Below are 25,891 nucleotides of genomic sequence, written 5' to 3'. Positions count from 1 at the left end.
TTAAAATTATAAATCAAAGCAGGTCCCTATCCTGCTTAAAACTCTCCAATGGCTTACCATCACATTTGCAATGAATCCAAATGCCTTTTTCTGTATCAAAAAGCCCCTGCTTTTCTGACCTAATCTCTTGCTACTTTCCCTATTACTTTCTATGCTCTGGCCTCTTGAACCTCCTTCCTGGTCCTACAATACAGCAAGATGTTCCTACTTTAAGGGACTCCACATTAATTACTTCTTCTGTTCTTCCCCACCACCTTTATGACAGGCTACTTTTAGTCATTCAGATCTCAACTTCAAAGTCACCTCCTCACAGAAGCCTCCCTGACATCAAAATCTAAAGCAGCTGCTTGGTCACTCCCTAACACAAATCCTACTTTAATTCTCCACACAGCATCTATCATTGGTATTTATCTTGATGTGTTTGTTATTTATCTCTTCTCACAATAACATAAGCTCCATGACTAGTACATTTATCAACGGCGTTCAATGCTTTAACTTCTGAACCCAGAACGGCATCCATCTCATTACAAGTAGATGCTTAACAAATGTTTTCTAAATAAACACGTTAACATAGATAATATATATTCATGTTATGCAAATGGAAATTGTGCCTGGTATCCCAATACAAAATTTCCTGTAAAATATAAAGAGAATAAGAAAGCTATTGCTAGTTTTCAAACCCGATAAATCCTTCACAAGAAAAAGAGGAGGAAAGCAATGCGCCTTTAACTTGGAGCAAAAATAACATAAAACACAGGTTAAGGCAAAGTTTAACTCACATAAAGTTTAATCATCAAGTTAAGGAAAATATCAAAATGTTTGAGTTAGTGTATGACAGAGAAAATTTAGTTGCAAATCACACAGTATTTGGTGTTTCCATTATTGACAAGCTATGCTGCAGAAAGAGCAATCGCATTAAATCTTAGTTCATCAGGGTCACGCTCCATAAACTTCTTGCAAACTTCTATGGCATCCTATGGAGGAAAAAAAAAGTATGATTTTTCAATGTATAAGTGTTTTACTTATAAATGATAAACATTTATATTTTTCTAATTCATACTAATTTTATACTGCAAACTTCCTTTTCCAAATGAGAAATAAAGAACACCAGAAGAGTGAACAGCTGGGTGTCCTAATTTGCTTCATACAAAAGTATAAGATATAGTAAGTGTTCTCTTTTTTTTTTTTTTTTGAGACAGAGTCTTGCTCTGTCACCCAGGCTGGAGTGCCGCGGTGCAATCTCGGCTCACTGCAACCTCTGCCTCCCAGGTTCAAGCAATTCTCCTGTCTCAGCCTCCCTAGTAGTTGGGACTACAGTCGCACACCACCATGCCCAGCTAATTTCTGTGTTTGTAGTAGAGACGGGGTTTCACCATATTGGTCAGACTGGTATCGAACTCCTGACCTCAGGTGATCCACCCGCCTCGGCCTCCCAAAGTGCTGGAATTACAGCCGTGAGCCACTGCGCCTGGCCATAAGTGTTCTTAAAATGCTATTAAGAAACTTTTCACCTAGAAATCACATTTCATTGATTCTAAGCCACACAATTTATTCATGTTTTAAAATCTCTAAAATCAGGATCAAGATACAATTAATGGTATTCTAGATTTGATGAAATCTGGGATATAATGAGTAAGTCTTTCAATACTATTCTTGCCTTTTCAAATTTTACATTTGTTCATAGAGCTCTGAAAACCTCTTTATTTGTTGCAGATTTTTAACACTAATATAAATTTTCTTTTTGGATTTTCTAGAGAGAACAAGGATAAAGAAGTATCCAAATACAAAGAAAATGTTATACAAGTGACTTTAGAGATGTTTTAAAGATGACAAAATATTAATAGCACTTAAGATGGGCCAACAAGTTTTACTGTTACCTCTAATAAAGTTTCATCACTAGTTTCACCATGGTTAATTGGAAATGGTTTCCGCCCATCTGTGGAAAACAGACAAACAATTGAATGCTTAGCTGTTTTTACAGGATAATGTACTTTCAACTTCCATTTTCCTCTTCCCTCAGTGAGGCGAGAAAAGTTAAAAGTCATTTTAAATAATATATCCTAAAACAAATGTTTTAATGTGCTACCATGAATATTTTTTATTAAAGGTTATTAGTTAGAACTTTGCTTCCATATTCGAAAGCCTAAATTATCTTCATGAACAGAATTTATTACAATGCCGGCTTTCGTTTCCGGAAATTAATATGCAAAATTATTACGTCCGTTTTTAAAAAATTATCACCCCAGCTTTTATCCTTAGAAATTTTAAAAACTTCTTTTTTCACTTTAAATAGGAAGATCTCAAGTAAGATAAACATGTTTAAAACAATGAAAGGGAGCCACACTGTCATGGCTTATACAATACTACTACTAATTGTGTACTACCAATGCAGTAATATAGAGGAATAATTCAAATAACCCAGGGTTATTTTACTGACCACCAAAATAACCAAATTCACCATCAACTTAAATAAACTAGTACTTTTTGAATATTATTTTTTAAAAAGTCCAGAATTATTTAAACTCATGCTAACCCAAAGTCAACTAACAGTTATATATCCAAATCCATAATCTCAGATGTCTTGTAAATGGCTCTTCATTAAGTTCAATCCATAAAACACAGCCCCTTCTACAATTCCATGGTTTCTAACCATAATAAAAATTTCTGAATATACATATAGTAATAGACTTGGTTGTTAGATACTTTTCAAAAAATGAATGAAAATTAACACATAAATAATCTCCATATAAAGTAATATTAATTTATATAAATTATATCATCAGAATTTGTGATTCCTACTTTTGGACTAACATTGAGATAAGTATTCAAAATCCTAAAGAAACTTATCCCTAAATTACAATGCCTGGGATGTAATTCCTAAAGTTTCTAAGAACATTTAGGAAACATTTTCCTGTAACTATATTACACATGACCACTTAATTATCCATATTTCTATGAACTTATACTATCTTTCTAAGTTGTAATGTATATTTCTCAATAATATATCATAAAATGTCTTCTTAAAATATTATTTTGTGGCAAATGTTTATTCTTCAATAGACTATTCTATATTTACATGACTATCATATTCATTATGTGCCACCTCATTTTGTATTATTTTTTAATGTTTGCATAAAAGCAAAAGTATAAGTAAACAATGTAGGCTGTTCCCTCCCTAATGAAATTATAAATTAATATATATTTTTTCCTTTTGTATTTTTCTTTCTTCTTTTTAATTTAGAGACAGGGTCTCACTTATATTCCCCAGGCTGAACTTGACCTCCTAGGTTCAAGCAATCCTCCTGCCTCAGCTTCCCAAGTAGCTGGGACTGCAGGCACATGCAAGAGCACCTGGCTTAATATATGTATTTTCCTGATTTCCATCATTTTTGTGTGTGTGTCATTCATGAGACTAAAGAGCTAATAAACTTAATTATGGCTGGGTGTGGTGGCTCACGCTTGTAATTCAAGAAGATTGCTTGAGGCCAGAAGTTCAACACCAGCCTGGGCAATACAGTGAGACCCTACCTTTACAAAGAATTAATAAATTAGCCAGGTATAGTGGCACAAGTCTGTAGTCCCAGCTATTTGGGAGGCTGAGGCAGGAGGATCACTTGACCCCAGGAGTTCAAGGATGCGGCGAGCTATGATCATGCCACTGCACTCCAGCCTGGGTGACAAAGTGAGACTCTGTCTCTAAAAAAATAAAATAATAACATAAAATAAAAACAAAAAATGGCAGTGAGCAATTTTCCTTCGAATGCAGCTGTTTAAAGTAACATATAATTAATTTCAATTATTATAGACTAAGATTATTAAACAATTGATTCTGAAATGTCGAAACTGTACAGTCTATTTTTATAATAGCAGTATAGAACAAAGATTAATTATGATTTTTACTGTTATTCTATCCATGGGCCAAATCCAGCCCTCAGTATATTTTTAATGCCTCCTTTAAGCTAAGACTGGTTTTTACGTAGCCCACAAAACCTAAAATATTTACTACTTGGTCCTTCACAGAAAAATTTTGCCACAACAATAAAATGTAAAATTTGCTGTTGTTCCAAACACCGCTACCACAAAACTGTCACTTGCCAACAACTTTGGATGTAATTTCAGTAAATGCATACTGTGCAGAAGAATCCATGAGGCTCAGAGACTGTCACACTTACAGGCCCCTTCTAAAAGAGGCAGGAAAAAGCTGCACCTTGTACATGGGTCATGTAACCTAAAAACCCCAGTGCAAATGGGCTATGCCACTTCCAGGCTGGACAGGGAAGATAATAGTGGCCTGACGTTTTGGTTGTAACTAACCAATTCATTCAGAACTTGTTTTTGCAGAGTTTGATCACAAGCCCCCAGAGAAAGGTGACAACAGAGTTGTACAAGAGACAAGCGACAAACACCATGATATGCTTTTTGGTGCAGATAACCAAGTATCAGCTACTGTCAAATACCCAAGGACAGCCAACGACATGAATGATGGAGGTTAAAAAACAGAGACTACACAGAAATAAAAACTTTTTTTTTTTTTTTGAGATGGAGTCTCACTCTGTCGCCCAGGCTGGAGTGCAGTCGCGCGATCTCGGCTCACTGCAAGCTCTGCCTCCCAGGTTCACGCCATTCTCCTGCCTCAGCCTCCTGAGTAGCTTGGACTACAGATGCCCACCACCATGCCCGGCTAATTTTTTGAATTTTTAGTAGAGATGGGGTTTCACCGTGTTAGCTAGAATGGTTTCGATCTCCTGACCTCATGATCTGCCCGCCTCGGCCTCCCAAAATGCTGGGATTACAGGCATGAGCCACCACGCCCGGCCACAGAAATAAAAACTTTTAAAAATGTACAGGCTTAAAAAACAGATTATACAGAAATAAAAACTTTTAAAAAATGTACAGGCATGCCTGAGAGATATTGTGGGTTAGCTTCCAGAATACTACAATAAATATCACAATAAATTGAGTCACACAAATTTTTTTGTTTCCTAGTGCATATAAAAATTATGTTTATATTACTCTGTAGTCTATTAGGTGTACGTTAGCATTATATCTAAGAAAACAATGTACATACCTTAATTTAAAAAAACACTTTATTCCTAAAAATGCTAATGAGCATCTCAGCCTTCAGCAAGTTGCCATATTTTTGCTGATGGAGGGGCTTGCTTTGATGTTGATATCTCCTGACTGATCAGGACGGTGGTTGCTGAAGGTTGGGGTGGTTGTGAAAATTTCCTAAAATAAGACAATAACGAAGTTTGCCACATTTGACTCTTTCTTTTAGGAAAGATTTCTTTGTAGCATATGATGCTGTTTGACAGCATTTTACCCACAGGAGAACTTCTTCCAAAAATGTTGTCAATCCTCTCAAATTCTGCTGCTGCTTTACCAACTAAATTTGTGTAATATTCCAAATCCTCTGTGGTTTGTGGTCATTTTAACACTGTTCATGACTTCTTTATTAGGAGTAGATTCTATCTCAAGAAATCAGTTTATTTGCTCATCTATAAGAAGCAACTCCTTACTTGTTCAAGTTTTATCATGAGATTGCAGCAGTTCAGTAACATCTTCAGGCTCTCCTTCTAATTCTAGTTTTCTTGCTATTTTCATTATATCTGCAGTTACTTCCTCCAATGAAGTCTTAAACCCCCAAAGTCATCCATGAGGATTGGAACCAGCTTCTTCCAAACTCCCGCTAATGTTGATATTTTGAGCTCTTCCCATAAATCATGAATTTCTTAATGGCATCTAGAATGGTGAATCCTTTCCAGGAAGTTTTCAACTTAATATTCTCAGATCCATCAAAGGAATAACTATGGCAGCTATAGTGTCGCAAATTGTATTTCTTAAATAACAAGAAATGAAAGTCTAAATGATTCCTTGATCCATGGCTGCAGAATGGATGCTGTGTTAGCAGAAATGAAAATATTAATCTCCTTGTACATATATCTATATCAGACTTCTTGGATTTCCAGGTGCATTGTCAATTAGCAGTAATATTTTCAAAGGAATCTTTTTCTGAGCAGTACGTCTCCACAGAGGGCTTAAGATATTCAGCAAACCATGCTATAAATAGATATACTATCATCCAGGCTCCATTGTTCCATTTATAGAGCATAGGCAGAGAAGATTTAGTATCATTCTTAAGGACCCTAAAATCTTCTGAATATCAAATGAGCATTGGTTTCAACTGAAAGTCACCATCTGCATTAACAAGAGAATCAGACTGTGCTTTGAAGCTTTGAAGGCAGACATCGATATCTCCTCCCTAGCTATGGAAGTCCTAGATGGCATCTTCTTCCCAAGAGAAGGTTCGTCATCTACATGGAAAATCTGTTGTTTATGTAGCCACCTTCATGGAAGAGCTGAGCTTGATCTTCCGGATAACTTGCATCTTCTCCATCAGCACGTGCTGCTTCACCATGCACTTTTTATGTTATGGAGATTACTTCTTTCCTTAAACCTCATGAACCAACTGCTGGCTTCAGACTTTTCTTCTGTAGCTTCCTCAACTCTCTCAGCCTTAACAGAACTGAAAAGAGGTAGGGCCTTGCTCCGGATTAGGCTTAAGAAAATGTTGTAGCTAGTTTGATCTTCTATCCAGACCACTCAAACTTTCTCCATATGAGCAATAATGCTGTTTTGCTTTCTTGTCATTCATGTGTTCACTGGAGCAGCACTTTTAATTTCCTTCAAGAACTTTTCCTTTGCATTCACAACTTGGCTTATTGTTTCGCACAAGAGGCCTAGCTATCAGACTATCCTGGCTTTCAACATGCCTTCCTCACTAAGCTTAATCATTTCTAGTTTTTGCCTTAAAGTGAGAGACGTGTGACTTCAATGCTTAGATGCCTTTGTAGGGTTATTATCTGGCCTCATTTCAATATTATTGTGTCTCAGGGAATAGAGAGGTCCAAAGAGAGAGAAAAAGATGGGGAAATGGCCAGTTAATCGAGCAGTCAGAACACATACATGAAATCGATTAAGTTTGCCATCGTATATGGGTACAGTTTGTGGCATCCCAAAACAATTACAGTAGTAATATCAAAGATCACTGATCACAGATACTATAACAGATATAATAATAACACGTTTGAAATGTTGGAAGAATTACCAAAGTGTGAAACAGAAACACAAAGTGAGCACACGCTGTTGGAAAAAATGGTGCCAATAAGCTTGCTCAAAAAAAAGATTGCCATAAACCTTCAATTGGTAAAAAAATAAAATAAAATATATGAAAAGTACAGTTAAATGAGGTATTCCTGTATTATTACTATCCTTAAAATGAGGAAATTCTACATACATAAAAGAAGAACAGAATGCCATATTTTCGAATGCTATGAAAACTCAGAGAACAGAAGAACTCTTAACAATTAAAACTATGGGCTGTGTGCAGTGGCTCATGCCTGTAATCCCAGCACTTTGGAAGGCTAAAGCAGGAGGATCACTTGAGCCCAGGAGTTCAAGACCAGCCTGGGCAGCACAGCAAGACCCCAATTTACAAAAAAAAAAAAAATAATTAGTCAGGCATGGTGGCACAGGCCTATAGTCCCAGCTACTCAGGAGGCTGTGGCAAGGGGATTGCTTGAGCCCAGGATATCAAGGCTGCAGTTTGAAGAGGTTCCTTTCAAAGGCCAAGTCTGCAGTAATTTGAGCATAAAAATACATGATATCATGGATTATAATCATTTAAGTAAGACAGGAATCCATGAGTCTATTCTGATTATAAATGAATGAATGAGAGGAAAAGGAAAGATTCTAATGTTGGAGGAATTTTTTTTAATTGCCATTTGGCAATGATAATCCAGTCAAGAATAATCAATGGATGCAAAATCTGGGGGATAAAAGCTTGATGAACAACTGCATGACACACTTATTAACTTTATTGTGAAGAAACTACCTAAAAGTGACTAAACATCACCAGTAATGGGGCAAATTGACATTATGTGCCTCTTGATATGATGCACTGAGAAGAACGTAGCATTATTTCTGTAGTATTCCTGCCAAAAATGTGTAAATCATGAGGATAAATCAGATGGCCTAAATTGGAGGATAAACTCGAAGTAACTGCCCTATACTCTTAAAATAAATGTTACAGCCATGAAAGACAAGAAAGCATTCTGAGGAACTGTTTCAGATTAAAGGAGACAAAGAAACATGATGAATTCAACACATAATCCTGGATTGGCTCCTGAATAGAGGACATTATTGTGATAATCAGGAAAATTGTAATGGTGTCTGTGAATTAGGTAATACTGGATCAATGTTATAATTTCCTGATTTTGATATTCATACTATAGTTATGTAGGAGAGTATCCACTTGTTTTGAGAAAATACAGAAGTTTTAAAGATAATGGGGCATCATGTCTCCAACTTATTTTCAAACAGTTCAGAAATATGAATTGAATCTGGATAATCTGCAGGAGGATGTATGGGAGCTCTGTATACTATTTCTGTAACTTCTACGAACATTTTAAATTATTTCAAAATAAAATTTCTAAAACTGCTTAAAAGTATTCCTGTTACTTCAGGTAGACAATAATTTATTATTAAAACGGTGTTTTAATCTTTGTTGAATAAGTTCCAAATCCACCTCTAAATCCAAATGCTCTACTCTATATCCATAAGGAGTTGTTATATCTATTTTAAAATATGTACTTCTTCCCCTTTACATATGAAAGAAACTATATGAGGCCCCAAGGAAAAGGAAGGGGTGATAACAAAAGAGAAATAAACAGTCCTTTTCATTGGTTAACCTTACAATTTATTAGAGTAGGGAATTAATACATGAAAGACTACCACCATTCTCTGTTAAATATAGATATCCTATAGAAATTAACTTGCATCATGTCTACAATCATATAGCCTTATTTTTAAAAGTAAAGTTAGAGTCATCTCTTCGTATCTGTGGGGCACTGGTTCCAGGACTCTGGCCCCATCTCGTACCAAAATTTTGAGATGTTCAAGTCCCTTGACATACTCTACCTAAATGGTATAGTATTTTCACATAACCTATGCAATTCCAAATACTTTAAATCATCTGTAGATTATTTATCATACCTAATACAATATAAATGCTATGTAAATAGTTGTTATATTGTTTCAAACTTTGTTTTTTATTATTGTATTGGTATTTAATTTTCTAATATTTCCAATCCACAGTTGGTTCAATCTACCAACGCAAGAACCCACAGAAAGCCAATTGTACTTTGAAATGACTTCTTTCTTAAAAGTTATATAAGGTCTTCTTTTCTTTTCTTTTTTTTTTTTTTTTAAGAGATGAAGTCTTGCCATGTCACCAGAAGTATAGAAGTGTAGTGGCTGTTCACAGGTGCAATCATAGCACAGTATAGCCTCAAACTCTTATGACTTCTTCTTATTCTTTTCCATAAGACCTTCTCGAGTTTTAAAAAAGCCAAATTAACAACAAAAAAGAGAAGTTCTTTTCAGTAATTCTAGATACTGTGAGTCTGGGTTCTATTACCTCTCATTTGCTGTCTATATATTACCTTGTCACATTAATTTTAAGTTACATAAAGGTAGAAGAGTTTTGAAAGGACACAGATTGTGACTGTAAATGTGATCCATCAAATTTAGGTGGATTTTGTGTTTGGAATATTAGCAACAGATCGCATACTTTATTAAAAAGAAATGGCCCAAGCAATCCTGCCTCAGCTTCCCACTACAGGAAGTGGGACTACAGGAACATACCACTGTGCCCAGTGCTAATCTCTTAATCACTGTTTTCTACCCACTAACTCAATACTCCTCTTGCTCAATATTCCTTTTGAATTTATTAGCTCCGCATCAGAGTTACTGCCAGTGTCCTTTGCAACCAATCAGCAACTGCCCATCTTTGCACTCTACCTATTATTGCTCTGACATCGCAAAGATCATGGCTATTCTTTACCAGTCTGAAATTATTTAAACTCATTTTAAAAATCTAATTTCCAATAGGCTTCTGATTTTCCATCAGGTAATTCTTCTTGACAAAGAATATCTAAACCAAACAAGACCTCAGTAGTTCTGCCTTTCTTTTATGAAGTTCTTACTTCAAACCAATTTTAAAATCCTTTTGTGTTGATCTTGGCATGCTCCAAAAGAGATCATTCTTCATATATAGCTTACCCTTGATATATGTCCTTCCCTCTAACTGCCCTTTTAGCCTCTGAGCCAAGAGAGCTATCTAACCAGTAAAATCCAGTTTTGTTTCTTTATTTTTAAGACAACTCTTTCCTTCTCATTGAGATCATTAGAAAGGTTTTCTTTTGGTTTAAATACATTTTAGATGTTATTGTTTCCTCTATACGTCTCTCATTCAGAAAGTCACAATCACATTTATAGTTTCTGGTTATGAATCATACATATCTTTGCTCTGGTCAAATCTACTTTCTTGAAGTCAACAGAATGTGTCTGCTAAGTCCTAGTACTCTCTTTACCTCCTCTTCCACTAGTTATTAATTACAACTCACAATTCAGAGTAGAAAATCTGCTTCCGGCAACCACCCAGACATCTGAAGTCCCCAGTCACCGTTATACTTTATCTCTGCAGATTTTATAGACTGAATTAGCAAGGCACATCTTCCAAACTGTCCTGCAGGTCCATTATATACTACCAAAACAATGACTTCTTTTCATTTAAGTTTTATGACTCCTCAAATCACTCTACTATTGTAGACAACCCTCAAGGTTGCACATTTTTATAAATATTATGTTCTTTCTTTTCCTTGTCCCCCTTGATAGGCCATTTCTTTTTAATAAAGTATGCGATCTGTTGCTAATATTCCAAACACAAAATCCACCTAAATTTGATGGATCACATTACAGTCACAATCTGTGTCCTTTCAAAACTCTTCTACCTTAAAAAACTTAAAATTAATGTGACAAGGTAAAATATAGACAGCAAATGAGAGGTAATAGAACCAAAACTCACGGTATCTAGAATTACTGAAAAGAACTTCTCTTTTGTTGTTTATTTGGCTTTTTTAAAACTCAAGACGGTCTTATGGAAAAGAATAAGTCATAATAAGTATTGTATACCAATTATGAAAAAATTACAAGAAGTTTATTCTGAGTAAATTATCTAAAATTATGTGATCTCCTCCAACATATCATGAAATAGTCCACTGAAAGATAAACTTAAAAGAAAAAAGTACAGGTATCAGCCAAAATACTAAGTAACTAATCAGGGGTACTCTGACACATGCCTGAAGAAACCAATGCCAGAAAACAAAGGCTTCTGGAAAATCTTTAAAAAATCACAGGAACACTACAAAACCCTGAAAACTAGTGACACTCATTATTGAAAACAAAGCCCAATCATTATGACTATTACTCTATCCTGTTTTTTTTTTTTTTTTTTTTGAGATGGAGTTTCGCTCTTGTTGCCCAGGCTGGAGCACAATGGCGCCATCTTGTCTCACTGCAACCTCTGCCTCCCATGTTCAAGCGATTTTCCTGCCTCAGTCTCCCGAGTAGCTGGGATCACAGGCATATGCCACCATGCCCGGCTAATTTTGCATTTTTAGTAGAGACTGGGTTTCTCCATGTTGGTCAGGCTGGTCTCAAACTCCTGACCTCAGGTGATCCGCGTGTCTCAGCCTCCCAAATATTACACTATCTTTCAAAACTAAAGGTTGTTCAGCCAGATATTGATGATAACCCACTCAATAATTTCGTAACGACTGCCAGAGTGATTTGCAGAGGTTCCCTGTAATGGTTTTTACTTTCTTGCTTTGCTAAAATGTGAAGATGGTACGCAAACCTTTTTGAATGAAAAGCTGCTTAAACATAAAGTAACATTTTTCTAGCAAACTATCTTAAAAGGAAAACTGTCACTATGTCAAATGAATTTTATAGGCAATCAGTTAATTTAAGTAAACACAATAAATATCAATAGTCCTGTTTATCATAAGTAGAGACTTTCCCATTTACCATTTCTCTCCCCCAGGACAAATTAAAATAGTTCTTACCTAATTCATAGAGATGCCCATCTACATGAACTAATGCAATAAAATGAAGATCTACTTTTTCATCTATATTTGGTGCCTGGAATAGGAGGGAAAAAATAGGTATTATATACATTAGTTGTCAAACAAATCAGTCATGTATATATAAACATATGCAAATAACATCAAGTTATAAAAGAGAACATTTATCCAATATAATTCAAGGCTTAATGTTTGGTATAACGGACAAAGAGGGACCATGCCTGTGTTTGCGACAATGTGCTCATTTATCAGCAAGGAAAACAGTGACTAAAAGTACAATTTTCTTAATCTCAACTACCTAAAAACCAAAAATTGTGTTCACCTTAGAAGCCTCAGCATTTAGCACAATGCCTGGTATACAGCATATGCACAATGCATACTTATTGAATGAAATGAATACATGAACTGATATGTATGAGTTTTTAAAATTTGAAATAAGAAAGTTAAAATATTTTTACGCCTAACAGTTTAAAGAAACCCTTTTCAAGTTAAATTTTAAGATGTCAAAAGAGATGTTCCCTTAAAGACTTGAACTCGATAATCTGATGTTTTAACAGTGCAGTGTAAACAGTCTTTGCGTAAAAGAAGCATTTTAACTCACTCTAGATTTTAAACATTTAAAAATGAATACATGCAGGAAAATAGCCCAGGCGATTAAAAGGAAGGGAAAAAAGAATAAATTAAAGTACAATTCACAGTAGCCTACGATTTTTCTCTTGCTTTGATGCTTAATAAACAATTTGAAATTAAGACTACATCTACGTTTCTTTAGCTTACCAATCAATTTGCCTGAGAAATATCTACATTTCTAAGGCATTCAAAAAACATACACAAAGTCGATACATTGATTAACTGGCACTTTCTATGATATGTAGTAACTATACAGCTAATATTAATATGAGTTAGCTATACATCAAATCTAAATGGTTTGAAATGAAATACAATCACTGTTAAATATGCAAGTAGAGCACAAATTTTAAAGGAAAGTTTTCAAAAGGCATAAATCAAATTATATCTCAGATTACTTAATATCCTTGCAGTAACAGATAGTATCTTAACTAAAAAATTATATTCTTTTCATCCTCAAGTAACTATATATTTTCAAGTAGTTGTAATATAAAGTTTTCTGATGCAGATATTGAAAGGTACAGAATAAATATTACTATCTTGGATTTACAGAATGTTTCTAAAATATTTATATATACAGTGTCTCACCTAATCTCACATTATTCTTCAGAGGTTATATCCCTCAAATTATGAATGGAAGAAATTCAACATAAACTGATGTGGCAAGCCAGTTCTTCTAGCGTCACTCTAGAACTACAGAATTCCACAGGTGTTAGCAATCAGGGTTATCTAGTTTTACTATTGCTCCAATACTGCACTTCTCCATCTTGTGGTAGCCCCTCTAATGTCAGAGGCTCCTCCACTAGGTTTTGAGGCAGTCCATTTCATTGTTAGACAGTTTTGTTAGAATTTTCCCTCATACTGAGGCTAAATATGTCTCCTTGTATTTTCCATCATCTTAGAAAAAAGTCTAATCCCTCCTGAACATATTTCTTCAAATATGTGAAGACAGTGATAATGAGTTCCCTTACTTTCCTGGTCAGGGAATCAAAAAATATTAGTGGCCACACAATCTAATATCTCCACTTATAAATAATCAGAAGAGAAACCAATTTTTCAAGTCTAAACCTAGGCAATTATATAAACCATAACTTTAATTCTATAACAAAAAGGTTATAATGAATTATTCATTCAACTAGAAAACAGTCTTGTCTTTACTCATTTTAAGACAATTTTCCAACAGGATATGAAATACTCTAAATCTTACAAACTTTATGCTTTCATAAATTATTAGTTACCTTAATACCATCTCTTCTTAAGAATTACACATCTTATAGCTTCTATGTTTCATATTGTGCCAGTAACTACAACCATGCTAGAGGTAAAAGTAGTACAACTGGAGTCAGAGAACTGAATATGGACCCAATCCCTGTAAGCCTCGGGTTTCTTATCCATCTCAAGGTTTAAATGAGCTGCATGAACGTATTTTGTAAACTGTTAAGTGTTATATAAACCTTATGTATTACTCCAATAATAATAGTACAGTATCGCAAATGTAAGCAATTACCAAATGTAGTGACTCAAAATTGTGCATCATTGTACCTTTAACCTAAAAGTGTATACTAAAAATATAAAATTCTAAAGAGGGCATGAAAAGCCTTCAAACTATTATAAAAGATAAGCAAAGCTCAAAACTTCTAAGCCTTCCACAAAACCTCAGAACCTGTGATAAGCCTTTTCCTTCGGTCAGCTTCAATTAGTCTCAGAGTCTAAAAATCTGTAATTATTTAATTGCTTAAAATTATTCCACTAAAAACAAGAAAAATAAATAAAAAGCAACTTTCAGCAAGTCTTGTTTCAAAAAATGACCAAGAAATAACTACGTGAAGGGCAAAAAAAAAAAAAAAAAAAAAGCTATAGATTGGATTTTTTTTTCCTTCATATATCCGTATATATGAAGGAAAAATTAAAATTCCTCTTTACATCCAACCACCACTTTGGCTTTGAAGCTGCCTCCTGATATTGACACTTCAAAGATGTAGTATGACTATTCTTATATGTCTCTATCTACTGATGAGGATCCCACTCTTTTAGTATAAACAGTACCACTGACTTCCAATCAATTAGTTTTGATACATATAATCCCTAATTTAGAATGCAACACTTCTTAGTTAACTCAAAGAATTAAAAAGTGATAACAAATCAATTAGATATAAATTAAATACTAAATATAAACATCACATTAAAATACACACTAAATTTAATGCATAATTGTATAGCACTTAATATATACCAGGCACTGTTCTAAATGTTTTATATGTATCAAATAATTAATCATCATACTGGTTGAGCATCCCAAATCCAAAAATCTGAAATCTGAAATGCTCCAAAACTCCAAACTTTTTGAGCACCAACAGGATGTTCAAAGGAAATGCTAACTGCAGCATTGTGGATTTCAAATTTTCTGGCTTGAGATACTCAACCAGGTAAGTCTAATATAAATAATCCAACCAAAATCCAAAACACTTCTCATCCCAAGCATTTTGGATAAGACATACTCAACCTGTATAAACCCAATAAGGTACATAATATGATTATGCCCATCTTACTCTCGGGAAAACTGAGGCACAGAAGCATTAAGTAACATGCTCTAGGTCATATAGCTAGTAAGTGGTAGAATATGGATTCAAACCCAGGCAGTGTGCTTCTAGAATCCATGTTATTTACTACTATGCTATGAAAATATTCAAAGCTATAAGGCAACGGAATTAATATGGAGCCAAGATCAACATTATATAAAAGCATATAAAACAGGAAATGCCAAATTTTATATGTTCATTTATATTTGGAACATTTTTAAGTAGAAAAGAAATAATTCACATTAGAATTAGATCAATTGTGCTCATGTCAGAATTTACACCTTTAGGATTCTACCCTGGTCATCTAATTCACCTTGTATCTCTCACTGTGCCAAATGGCATATGGCACGGTAGAGAAGCAACAAATATCAAATGGATGAATGAATAAAAATGAAGAATGTCATGACCCAATGAGGATAGTGAAACAGAAAGAGAGAGATGCCAGTTTGTTGATACTCAGTACAAATGGAGAAGTATTTGATGATCATACTGGTATTTGGTGGAAGCAAATATTTAAGGAAAGATACCACTTCACGGTTTGAGTACAGCACTAGAAGGGTAAGTAAGGGGAAGGAAAGAATGCTTGACATTGACTTTTAATTGTTCTTAAGCATGAAATGTATGTGTAGTCAGACTTCCTCCTCTGGCTTCAAAAGCCATCACGATTTATAGAAATGTCAAATTTCTTATAAATGTATGGCACACACCAAAGTTTTAAGATACTGCATTTCTAGGGAGGCTCTGCTAAACCACAGTCATTGCCTTTAGTAGTCCAAAACATTAGAAAGACAAGAGCTATAGTTGCTTAATTCTGTAGTGTATCATAGCTAGAATTCCATCATCGGTCTCGACACTTAAGATAATTAGTAAGATTATAAGAAAAATGTATTTTTAATAGTTTGTGGATATCATTAGCCTATAAAAGAGAAATCATAAATTTGTGGGAAGCTTACATCAATACACAAGGAGGAAATCTTCATTTCCTACTTGGAAAAGATCTTTAGAAATTGAATAGGCAGGAAAGATCAGATCAAGATTAAACCAAGTACCTGAGCCACCTCAGGGAATAAAATAATAGCTTAGATGAAACACCCTACACCATGAAGGATTTAGGTTGAGAATAGAGTAAGCAAAGTAATCCCAGAGCATGGCAAGAGACTAAAGTCATGCTCAGAAACATTAAAAAAAAAAAAAAAAAAAAAAAAGTAATAGCTGGCAAAGAACTCAGAAGGTACACAGCATTTGTTGACCTGAGTCAACTAAATGATTTCAGAAAGCTGAAGGGTAAGAGAACCCATATTCACTTTAACAATTAACTAGACTTCAACATTATCACGAACATGGATCAGTACTCATCAAAACGCAGGCGCCACTATGTTGGCAGGATATGGAGTGGAAAGATGGATGTTGCAGGCACTGGCAAAAGTCAAGCTAGACTGCAAAGCATAGAGGTGTGCTTGCAATCTTATTGGGGGAGAAAAAAGCTAATGGTTGAGTGAACCAAGAGAAAAGCACTCTGAAGACTGAAGTTGTTTAAGGAAAAAAAAAAAAAAAAAAAGGACAGCCCTTGTCACTGGAGAAGAGATGGAAGATTGACTAAACTTACAACAGAATGGAGACCCAAAGATGGTAGGCGTAAGAAGGGTCGCCAGCGACGAAGACGGAGAGATGGACTGGTAGCCTTTGCAGGGCCTACATGGTAACGTTTGACCCAGGGCAGGGATGCATGGTGACACAATGATGAGGCCTTCGTTCTGCAGTGGCTAGAATGAGGCTGTGATGAGGATGGCGAGGAGGACTACATAATTAAAAAAGAGAATATTTTACTTAGACCACGTTACTGGGTGATCATTTATTCTTAAAAGCAACGTCTGGTCATGCTTGTAATTCATATGGTCTACTAGTTTTAATAACCATAATCTAGCAAAGGATCATATATGAATATTGGTTAAAAGCAGGTAAAGTGGAAATATATAACCAAGTATCAGGTTATATGCCATAGTTCTATAAGTGTACATTGGAAATATTCACATAGCCTCATTTGCATAGCACAGACTCATGGAAATACTTAAAAGCCACTAAAATTATTACATCAAATTGTTTTTAAAAAGTAACACACACACAAAAACTAGGTAATGCATATAAAATGTACAAAGAATAATGGGTAGAAGAAAACTGTATGGTGATAGGCATTGCTAAAAAAGAATTCCTTAAAAGGAATAAGCTCCAAGAAGAAAAAAAAAAAACAACTTTAAAATATAAACAAGAGTGAAATTAATCCCTCCAAAGCTGACGACCTGAATAAACTATCCTCCTACTTAGGCTGATACGTTACATGGAAAACATCATGGCCTCTTAGCTATCTTTTAGGAAACGATATCATTAAATAAAATACACATCTTTTTTATGTCAGGTGCTTTTTAAGGACTTAACATATATCAGTTCATTTAACCTCCCAATAACCCACAAGCACAACTATTCCTGTTATACAAGTGAGGAATCAGAGCACAAATGGGTTAAGTAACATAACTAAGGTCACATTGCCAGCAGGTAACAGAACTGGGATTCAAACCCAGGAAATCAGGTTCTAGAGTCCAGTGATCTTAATCACTGTGGTGTATAGCCGAAGTGACCAAGAAAAATATGTTATTGCTAAATGGAACAGATAGTGTTAAGGAGAGAAACCATTCTGATAATGTTAGGGTATTTTGGGAATCACCTTTTCGAACACTATTGTACCACAAAAGGCAAATCTAGCCAAGAGTTTTCTACAAAATATACAAGGATATAACATAATAGTAGTAATCCAAATGATTTCATAATTGTCACATTCGATTAATAACACCAGTATATAAAATAAAAAATTTGAGGGAGTATGACAAAATTACAATCACTATAATCATAGTGAGAAGAAATAAAAAGAATGGTAATATAAATCCTCACTTGGTGATAATAGATTTTGCTAACCATAACAACCATAATAGATTTCTCTTAAGGAAAATGAGTTTTACTTTCCGAATGATTTTTAAAACTCTTTTCAACTCTGAAAATTCTCTAATCCTACTTAGTATTCTCAATCTAAATAAACAATATACTAACCTTAAAAAAAAGCTATCGTTTTGATGGGGGTTTAAAAAATATGTTCGAACATTTTAGCTGCTCATAATAAGCATCAGTCAATCAAAAATACATAAATGAATTCTATACTTGGTTCTACATGGGAACAAAAGTGTATATGATAGTGTCTCCTCTCACAGACATAATTTAATCAGAAATTAGTAATATTACTAAACCAGAGTTGTACAGTGAAAGAATATATAAAGTTGGGATGGGTGAAATAGGAAAATATTCTTGGCAAAGAATTCAATGTGAGAAAAAGAACAGAAATAGAAATAAGGAAGACATGTTTAGAAGAGTAATGTGTCAGGTCTGAAATTTGAGTTTATTCTTTCAATTTAATAAGTTAGCCTCTTACTTTTTCATGGGTATTGGCAAAAGGCATGAGACGCCTGGGTCAGAGAAAAAAAAAAAAAAAAACTTTATTACTCATAGCACAGCAAGGAGCATGATCATCAATACGTTTGTGCCAATTCACATGAGAACAACAGACATAGCTAGGGTGGATGGCTGCAAAAGAGAAGGCTGCGTTACAGGAGAGGAACACTGAGCTGGGGAAACCACTGGTTTACAGCAAGCAGTAAGCAAACAGGCTCTTTGTTCCGGAGGCAAAGACATTACCTCATCCCTTAAGGTTGCTTACTCCAAACACACCTGTGAGAAATGTGATTTCCACCTTCAAGTATGATGACCCTCTTCTTTTGTCATTTTTGAAGAACCTTTTTGAAAACTTTTTTTAAAAAAAAATTTCAAATTTACAGTTACAAAAACAAGCATAATACAGGAAACACCTAGATTTTGACTATGACATTTTACCTTCATTTGCTTTATTATCTCTTTACCTTTTTCTACATAACTTTTTTTCCTGAATCATTTGAAGATAAGTTACATACATCATGGCCCGTTAATCCTAAATTCTTCAGTATTTCCTAGGACTAAGGGAATTATCTAACATTAATATCAGTGCAGTTATCACCCTCAAAATTTTATATTGATATAATACTTTCTCCTCATCTCCCATATTTTAATTTTGCCAGTTATCTAGTTGTGTAATTTACAGCATTTTCCCCCAGGATCTAATCTAAGCACAGATATTAAATTTATTCATCATGTCTCCTTAGTATCTTTTAACCTGGAACATTATCTTTTATATTTTAAGCATCAAGCCCTTCTCCATTTTTCAACAAATCATTTTCTATTTAAAAAGTCATGCTCTCTGTGACTAGAGACTGCTTTACTTCTCCCTCTTTAAACAATATTTCCTTTATTTCCTTTACTTGCCCTACTATATTGGCTAGGACTTCTACTACAGTAATGAATTTCATTGACTTCTGCTTTTATCTTTGTTATTTCTACCTTTTAAACGCACTTCGGATTTAACCTGCTCTTCTTTTGCTACCTTAAGGTAAAAACGTAGATCTCTGACTTGAAGCCATTTCCCTTTTCTACTATAAGCATGTAATACTATAGTTTCCCTAACCCGTTTTTTTTTTTTTTTCTACTATAAGCATTTAATGCTATAGATTTCTCTCCAACCCCTGCATTAGCTGTATCCTGTCAATTTTGGTATACTTCTTTTTAGTCAATTCAAAATGTTTTCTAATTTCTCTTGTGAAATCCTCTTTGATCCATGAGTTATTCAGAAGTGTACTATTTAATATCTAAATATTTGGGGGATTTTCCAGGTATTTGTCTGTTGTTGATTTGTAGTTTAACTCCACTATGAATAGAAAACATTCTTTGTATAATTTAAATTTTTTTAAAAAATTTAAAGTTGATTTTCTAATCCAGAATATGGTCTATCCTGGTAACTATTTCATGTGCACTTGAGAAGACTGTATATTCAACTATTCTGTTTCAAATTTCTGAAGTGTTCCACAAATATCAAAAGGGTCCAGTTGTTTGACAATGTTGCTGAAATCTTCAATTTTTTACTAATGTTCTGTATTTGTTTTATTCATTCTGAGTGCTGACATCTTCATCTATAATTGTGAATTTGTCCATTTCTCTCTTCAGTTCTAACAGTGTTTGCCTCATACATTTAGAGGTTCTAACTGTTAGCTGCATACACATACTTTGTTATGTGTATGCTATGTCTTCTTGGTGAGGTAACCTCTTTATCCTTACATAATGTCCTTCTTCATCACTGAAAATATTCCTTGTTCTGAAGTCTACTTAACTTCATGTCAATATAACTACTGTGGCTTTCTTTTGATTAGTGTTTGTATTGTTCATCTTTTCCCATCCTTTTGATTGTCACCTTCTTACGTTTTTTAAAGTGACTTTCTTGTAAACAGCCTATAATTGTGTCTTGCTTTTTTACCAAACTGGTCTTTCTTTCAATTTGAGGGTTTATAGACATTTGAGTCTTTATATTGACATTTCATTAACTTCATGTGATGTTTTATATGGCTGGATTTAAATCTACATTGTCAGTTCTTTATTTTTTCCATCTGGTCTGTTACTTTTCTGCTTTTTGCATTATTGCTATCATTCCATTTTATCTGTACTGTGGGCTTCTTGTTTATACTTTTTAAGCTTTGCAGTAATTGCCCCAGGATTTACAAGATATACCTTTAGTTATGGAGTACCTTCAAATAGTATTACACCACAACATATATAGTATAAGAACCTCACAACAGTATTATCCCAATTTCTCCCTCCCTTCCTTTGTGCTATTGTCTTATTTTATATGTGCTATAAATTTACAGTACATAGTTGCTATCTTTGATTTAGTAATCCTTATCATCTTCTAGAGAAATTTAAAACAAGAATAAAATTTATTTTATATTTACCTTCATTTGTTCCATTTTCAGTGCTTCCCAAATCTTTGTATAGCTCCAAGTTTCCATCTGGCATTGTACTGTTTCAGCATAATGAAATTCCTTTACATTTCTTATAGTGCAAGTAAGCTGGTGATGAGCTCTCTCAGTTTTTGTTTGTCTCAAAGTTTTTATTGTTAAAATATATTTTTGTTCCATTGAACTCTTAGCTTTCTAAAAATATCATTCTTTTCTGGCTTGCATAACTTCTAGTAAGGAGTCTGCTGTAATTCTCATGAATTCTTAGTATCTACTCTGTCTTTATCATGTGGCTGCCTTGAACATTTTCCATTTATCTTTGTTCTTCAGCAACACTTTCCATTTATTTTTGAATTTTAATGTGTCTCAGTGGTTATATGTGTGTGTTTGTTTTTTTGGAGGATAAAGGTATTCATCCTATCTAGTGTCTCTGAGATTCCTGAAGCTGTGGTTTGACGTCTTTAATTACTTTTGGAAAATAGTTGCCATTACCCTTCAAATACTTTTTGTCTCAAGGCCCCACCCCTCACCCACTCCCACCCCCATCATATCTTTCCATCTCTCTTCTCCTTCTGGGATTCCACTTTCACATATTACATCACTTGAAATTGTCCCACAGCGTTTGGATGCACTGTTTGTTTTGTGTGGTTTTTCTCCCCCTCTTTTCCACTACTTTTTCCCCTTTGTGGGTAAGTTTGGGTAATTTCCAGTGATTTATCTTCACAGTCACCAATTCTTTTGTCAACTTTGTTGAGTCTACTGGTGAATCTGTTAATGGCATTCTTCATCTCTAGTACTGTGTTTTTCATTACTGGCATTTCCATTTGATTCTTTCTTATGTTAATAGTTTCCAATTCTGCTGATACTACCCATGTGATGGAACATGTTTTCCTCTTTTCCTCTTGAGCCTTTAAGTATTTTAAATTTTCTGTCTGATAGTTTGACATCTAGATCATATCTGAGTCTAACTCTGCTGAATGCTTTTTCTCATGATTTTTGGTTAAAAGCCATACACTTTTCTAGGAGTATAGATAAATAATATGTATACCTAAAAATGGGCATGTCTCATCTTCTGCTATGACTTAGTGCATGGGGATAAGCCAACCTAGTCAAGAGTTTAACTGTTTGGGTTTTACTGTTACTATGATTACCCTGAGAATACCATTGGTTTAAAATTCATCTGGCACAACCTTGGGCTTAGAGTGGGAGTTGGGTTGTAGGATGTTTTCTTTTTCATTGCTCTTGTTCCACCCTCAGCTTTAGGTTTTTGCTCACGGGGTATGCCTCAGAGAAAGTCTCTCTCCATATTATTGACCCATCCCCACACATTTGAGACCTGTTTCTTGGTGCTTGCTAGTCTAATGGTGGGTATGTGGAGGCATTCTTTATTGTTCTATATCAGCCTCTGTCCCTGGATATCAAGGCCAAGACTTTCTCAGGGGTCCTTTCCTCCAGTGGTAGAAGAACCTGCCCCTCCCACAAAAGGGGTGGTTTTATCTCTTCCCTTCCCCAGGAAAGGTTTTCTGTCTGAGGGTCTTTAGACTTTGTTCTATAGGGGAGAAGAATCCAGGCTTGGTGCCTTTCCCACAGCAGCAGCTGCTCTCCTCCCCTAGGCCTGCACTTAAAGATTCACATCTTGTCCCCACTTAATCTCATGAGCACCCATTGAGGTCTGCAGAGAGTAGATACAAGCTCACCCTTCAGGGCTGTTTACAGGGATTTTATAGTCTTATGGTAGCCTACTTGTGACCTTAAGCAATTTGTTAAAATTTTTAGCTATTTTGTTTCATTACCCATAAATTTTGGGCTTCTATTCATCTCAGTAAGTGTATCTCTACATCATTTTTCTTCTCCTTCTCCTTCTTCTTCTTCTATTCATCTCAGTAAGTATATCTCTACATCATTCTCCCCCTTCCCCTCCCTCCCTCCCTCCCTCCCTCCCTCCTCCTCCTCCTCTTCCTCCTCCTCCTCCTCCTCCTTCTTCTTCTTCCACGGAGTCTTGATCTATCGCCCAAGCTGGAGTGCGGTGGCACACCATCTCAGCTCACTGCAAGCTCCACCTCCCAGGTTCAAGCCATTCTCCTGCCTCAGTCTCCCAAGTAGCTGGGACTACAGGCACATGCCACCATGCCCAGCTAATTTTTTTGTATTTTTAGTAGAGACGGGGTTTCACCATGTCAGCCAGGATGGTCTCAATCTCCTGATCTCATGATCCGCCCACCTCAGCCTCCCAAAGTGCTGGGATTACAGGCATGAGTCACCATGCCTGGCCTACATCATTTTTCATGGCAACATATTATTCCTTAAATAGATGTACCATAAATGTAACACTGCACCTTTAGATTGTTTCTGGTTTTCTACAATTATGCTTTAGTGAAAATGTGCACACAAGTATCTATATATGCATCAGTCAACAGTAATAATATTGGTATCCAAAATGATGTTATAAAACAACAACCATAATAGCTAACATCAAGTGCTTACTATCTTTTACCAGATGTTCTAAACGATAGATGCTACAGATCTTCACAATAATCCTATAAGGTACATATTATGATTATTTCTATTTTAAAGATAAAGAATAATTTTTCCCCAAATGTTATCACACTAGTAATTTTAGTCTTCTTTTTGATCATCAGGCTTTCTAATAAAAACTTACATAACAGAGGAAGGAAGAAGAAAACGATAATGAGTCTGAAAGTACACTCTGTTAAATGAGTCCCATACATCAAAGCTTGTGTGTATGTGTTTGTATGTGGCTAATGTTTTATAACATTCAAAATAGGATAGCACATCAATATATTGTAATTGTTTAACCACTTTGTAAGGCTTGGGGGCAGGCAAAGCTCTTGTCTACCTTACTGCTCCTGTGATAGCTTACTAAAGATTGTTTCTAACAAGCATGCCAAAATGTTAAACATTAGAACCAGTAACTCTAAATTTTTACTCTGGTCATATTTATTTTTACCTCCTAATGCTAAATGAACACACTATACACATATTATCTTCAACTGTATAATTTACACTATACACATATTATCTTCAACTGTATAATTTCCAGAGATAATTCATAATACAGACAACACAGTGTACATCATATATATTTGCAATTTCAAAGAGTTGATCTAATTCAGAAAAAGACTTTCAAGCAATAACATTTCAAGAGATGGAAGGACTTTGAAATAAAGTGTGCTATTATGGAAACCTAAAATTCATAGGCTTTCCTCCTAGAATTACAAAGATTAAAGACACATACACCAACTTTAAAATCTTCATAATATTAACAGTTAATGCAATTGTTTAAGCAACCTAATTTTTAGCTCTGCTTTCAAATATGAAAATGTAAACTGTGAGCTGAATCTTGAGCTAGATGGCTAATTTTTCATATTGTCTTCCACACTAATTGGAAAAGATTAAATGTCTACAGTTTATTTTTGAATATTTCATAAGAGTCTTAAAGAGAGTTCACTTTTTAGAGAGTCTGAATAAAGAACTCAACTTCCTCGGTTTTTTCATTCTGGTGAAGAGTCCAAAATCACTAACAATTATTTATTTCATTAAAACTATTAACACCACCAGTGTTTGCCAGGACATTAACAGTGAACCTGTGCCCTCACTGTTGACTGTGTGAGCACTGCAACAGTATACTGTGACGTACATATACCACTTTACAGGAATATAAATTCATCTCTTGATTATAGTTCAAAAAAACCTAGTCTAGGCTTTTCAGAAACCCGAGGAATTTTGAAAAGCGGATTAAATGTTTTACTCTTCAGGAAGAATGCTAAGATATTTAATAAGTAATTGTTGCATGAGATGTTTAAGCATTACTTCTGATTGAAACCCTCTGAGTTTAAACACACACACACACACACACACACACATTCACTTACACACACAGAGAAAGTGAGCTATGAGAATACAGACCATAACCATGACAGTTTTGGGTTTTTCAGAAGCACGAGGACCTACTTGACTTGCCCAAAGCCACATAACTAGTGAGTGTGAAAGCCAGAGGCAGACTCATGACTCCCAGCTCCAATTTCAGTATTTTCCATTGCATACAAAGCCACTGTCCATCAACTGTCAACTAATTTGACTGATTCATAAAGGCACATCTATTACTATTTCTATCTGAATTCCTGAATATAATTCAAATCTACCTTCTAGTTGTCAAACTTAAAACTAGTTCAAAAAACAACAACCAAGCTACTCGGGAGGCTGAGCCAGGAGAATGGCGTGAACCCGGGAGGCGGAGCTTGCAGTGAGCAGAGATCTGGCCACCGCACTCCAGCCTGGGTGACAGAGCGAGACTCCGTCTCAAAAAAAAAAAAACAAAAAAAAACAAAAAAAACACACAAAAAAAACAACAACAACCATCACCACCTAGGTCCTCAAAGGCCAAATTACTTTTCCTTCACAGTTAGTGTGCATGCACTTTTTAATACGGAAAAAAATGAATAAATTACTCTTTAAACTTTTAAATAAAATAACCAATGTATTCGAAATGCTGTAAAGGCTAAAAAGAAATGATCCAGACTTTTAAAAAAAAAAAAAATCAAAGAAAGCAGAGGATCTGCCTAAGAATACTCCTCTATTAAGAAGTCAAGTGTTTTGCTAGTGGCTCACACCCGTAATCCCAATACTTTGGGAGGCCAGGGCAGAAGGATCACTTGAGTCCAGGAGTTCAAGACCAGCCTGGGTAGCATAGGGAGACCCCATCACTACTAAAAATAAAAATAAAAAAATTAGCCAGGTGTGATGGTACATGCCTGTGGTCTCA

General features: G+C 35.0%; 1 protein-coding gene across 8 annotated transcripts in view; it reads right to left on the bottom strand.

The window, feature by feature from the left end:
- Window positions 1–769: 769 nt before the first annotated feature.
- Window positions 770–25,891, bottom strand: part of UCHL3 (ubiquitin C-terminal hydrolase L3) — a 58,267-nt gene continuing 33,145 nt past the window's right edge. For 3 of the 8 annotated variants that reach the window (XM_065533328.1, XM_065533329.1, XM_065533327.1), the window contains exons 6-9: window positions 16,797–16,988; window positions 11,967–12,042; window positions 1,878–1,936; window positions 770–974 (exon numbers count right to left, since the gene is read on the bottom strand). In XM_065533328.1, coding sequence (XP_065389400.1) covers window positions 891–974; window positions 1,878–1,936; window positions 11,967–12,042; window positions 16,797–16,988 — 411 coding nt within the window. In that variant the 3' untranslated portion in view covers window positions 770–890. The remainder of the gene's footprint in view (window positions 975–1,877; window positions 1,937–11,966; window positions 12,043–16,796; window positions 16,989–25,891) is intronic. The other 5 variants (XM_065533333.1, XM_074022187.1, XM_065533332.1 and 2 more) reach the window with 3 other exon arrangements.

The sequence above is a fragment of the Macaca fascicularis genome, chromosome 17 (assembly GCF_037993035.2).
Source record: "Macaca fascicularis isolate 582-1 chromosome 17, T2T-MFA8v1.1".
NCBI classification, from domain to species: domain Eukaryota; kingdom Metazoa; phylum Chordata; class Mammalia; order Primates; family Cercopithecidae; genus Macaca; species Macaca fascicularis.
Note: the sequence above shows the minus strand (reverse complement) of the source record. Positions and strands in the feature narration are given on the sequence as shown.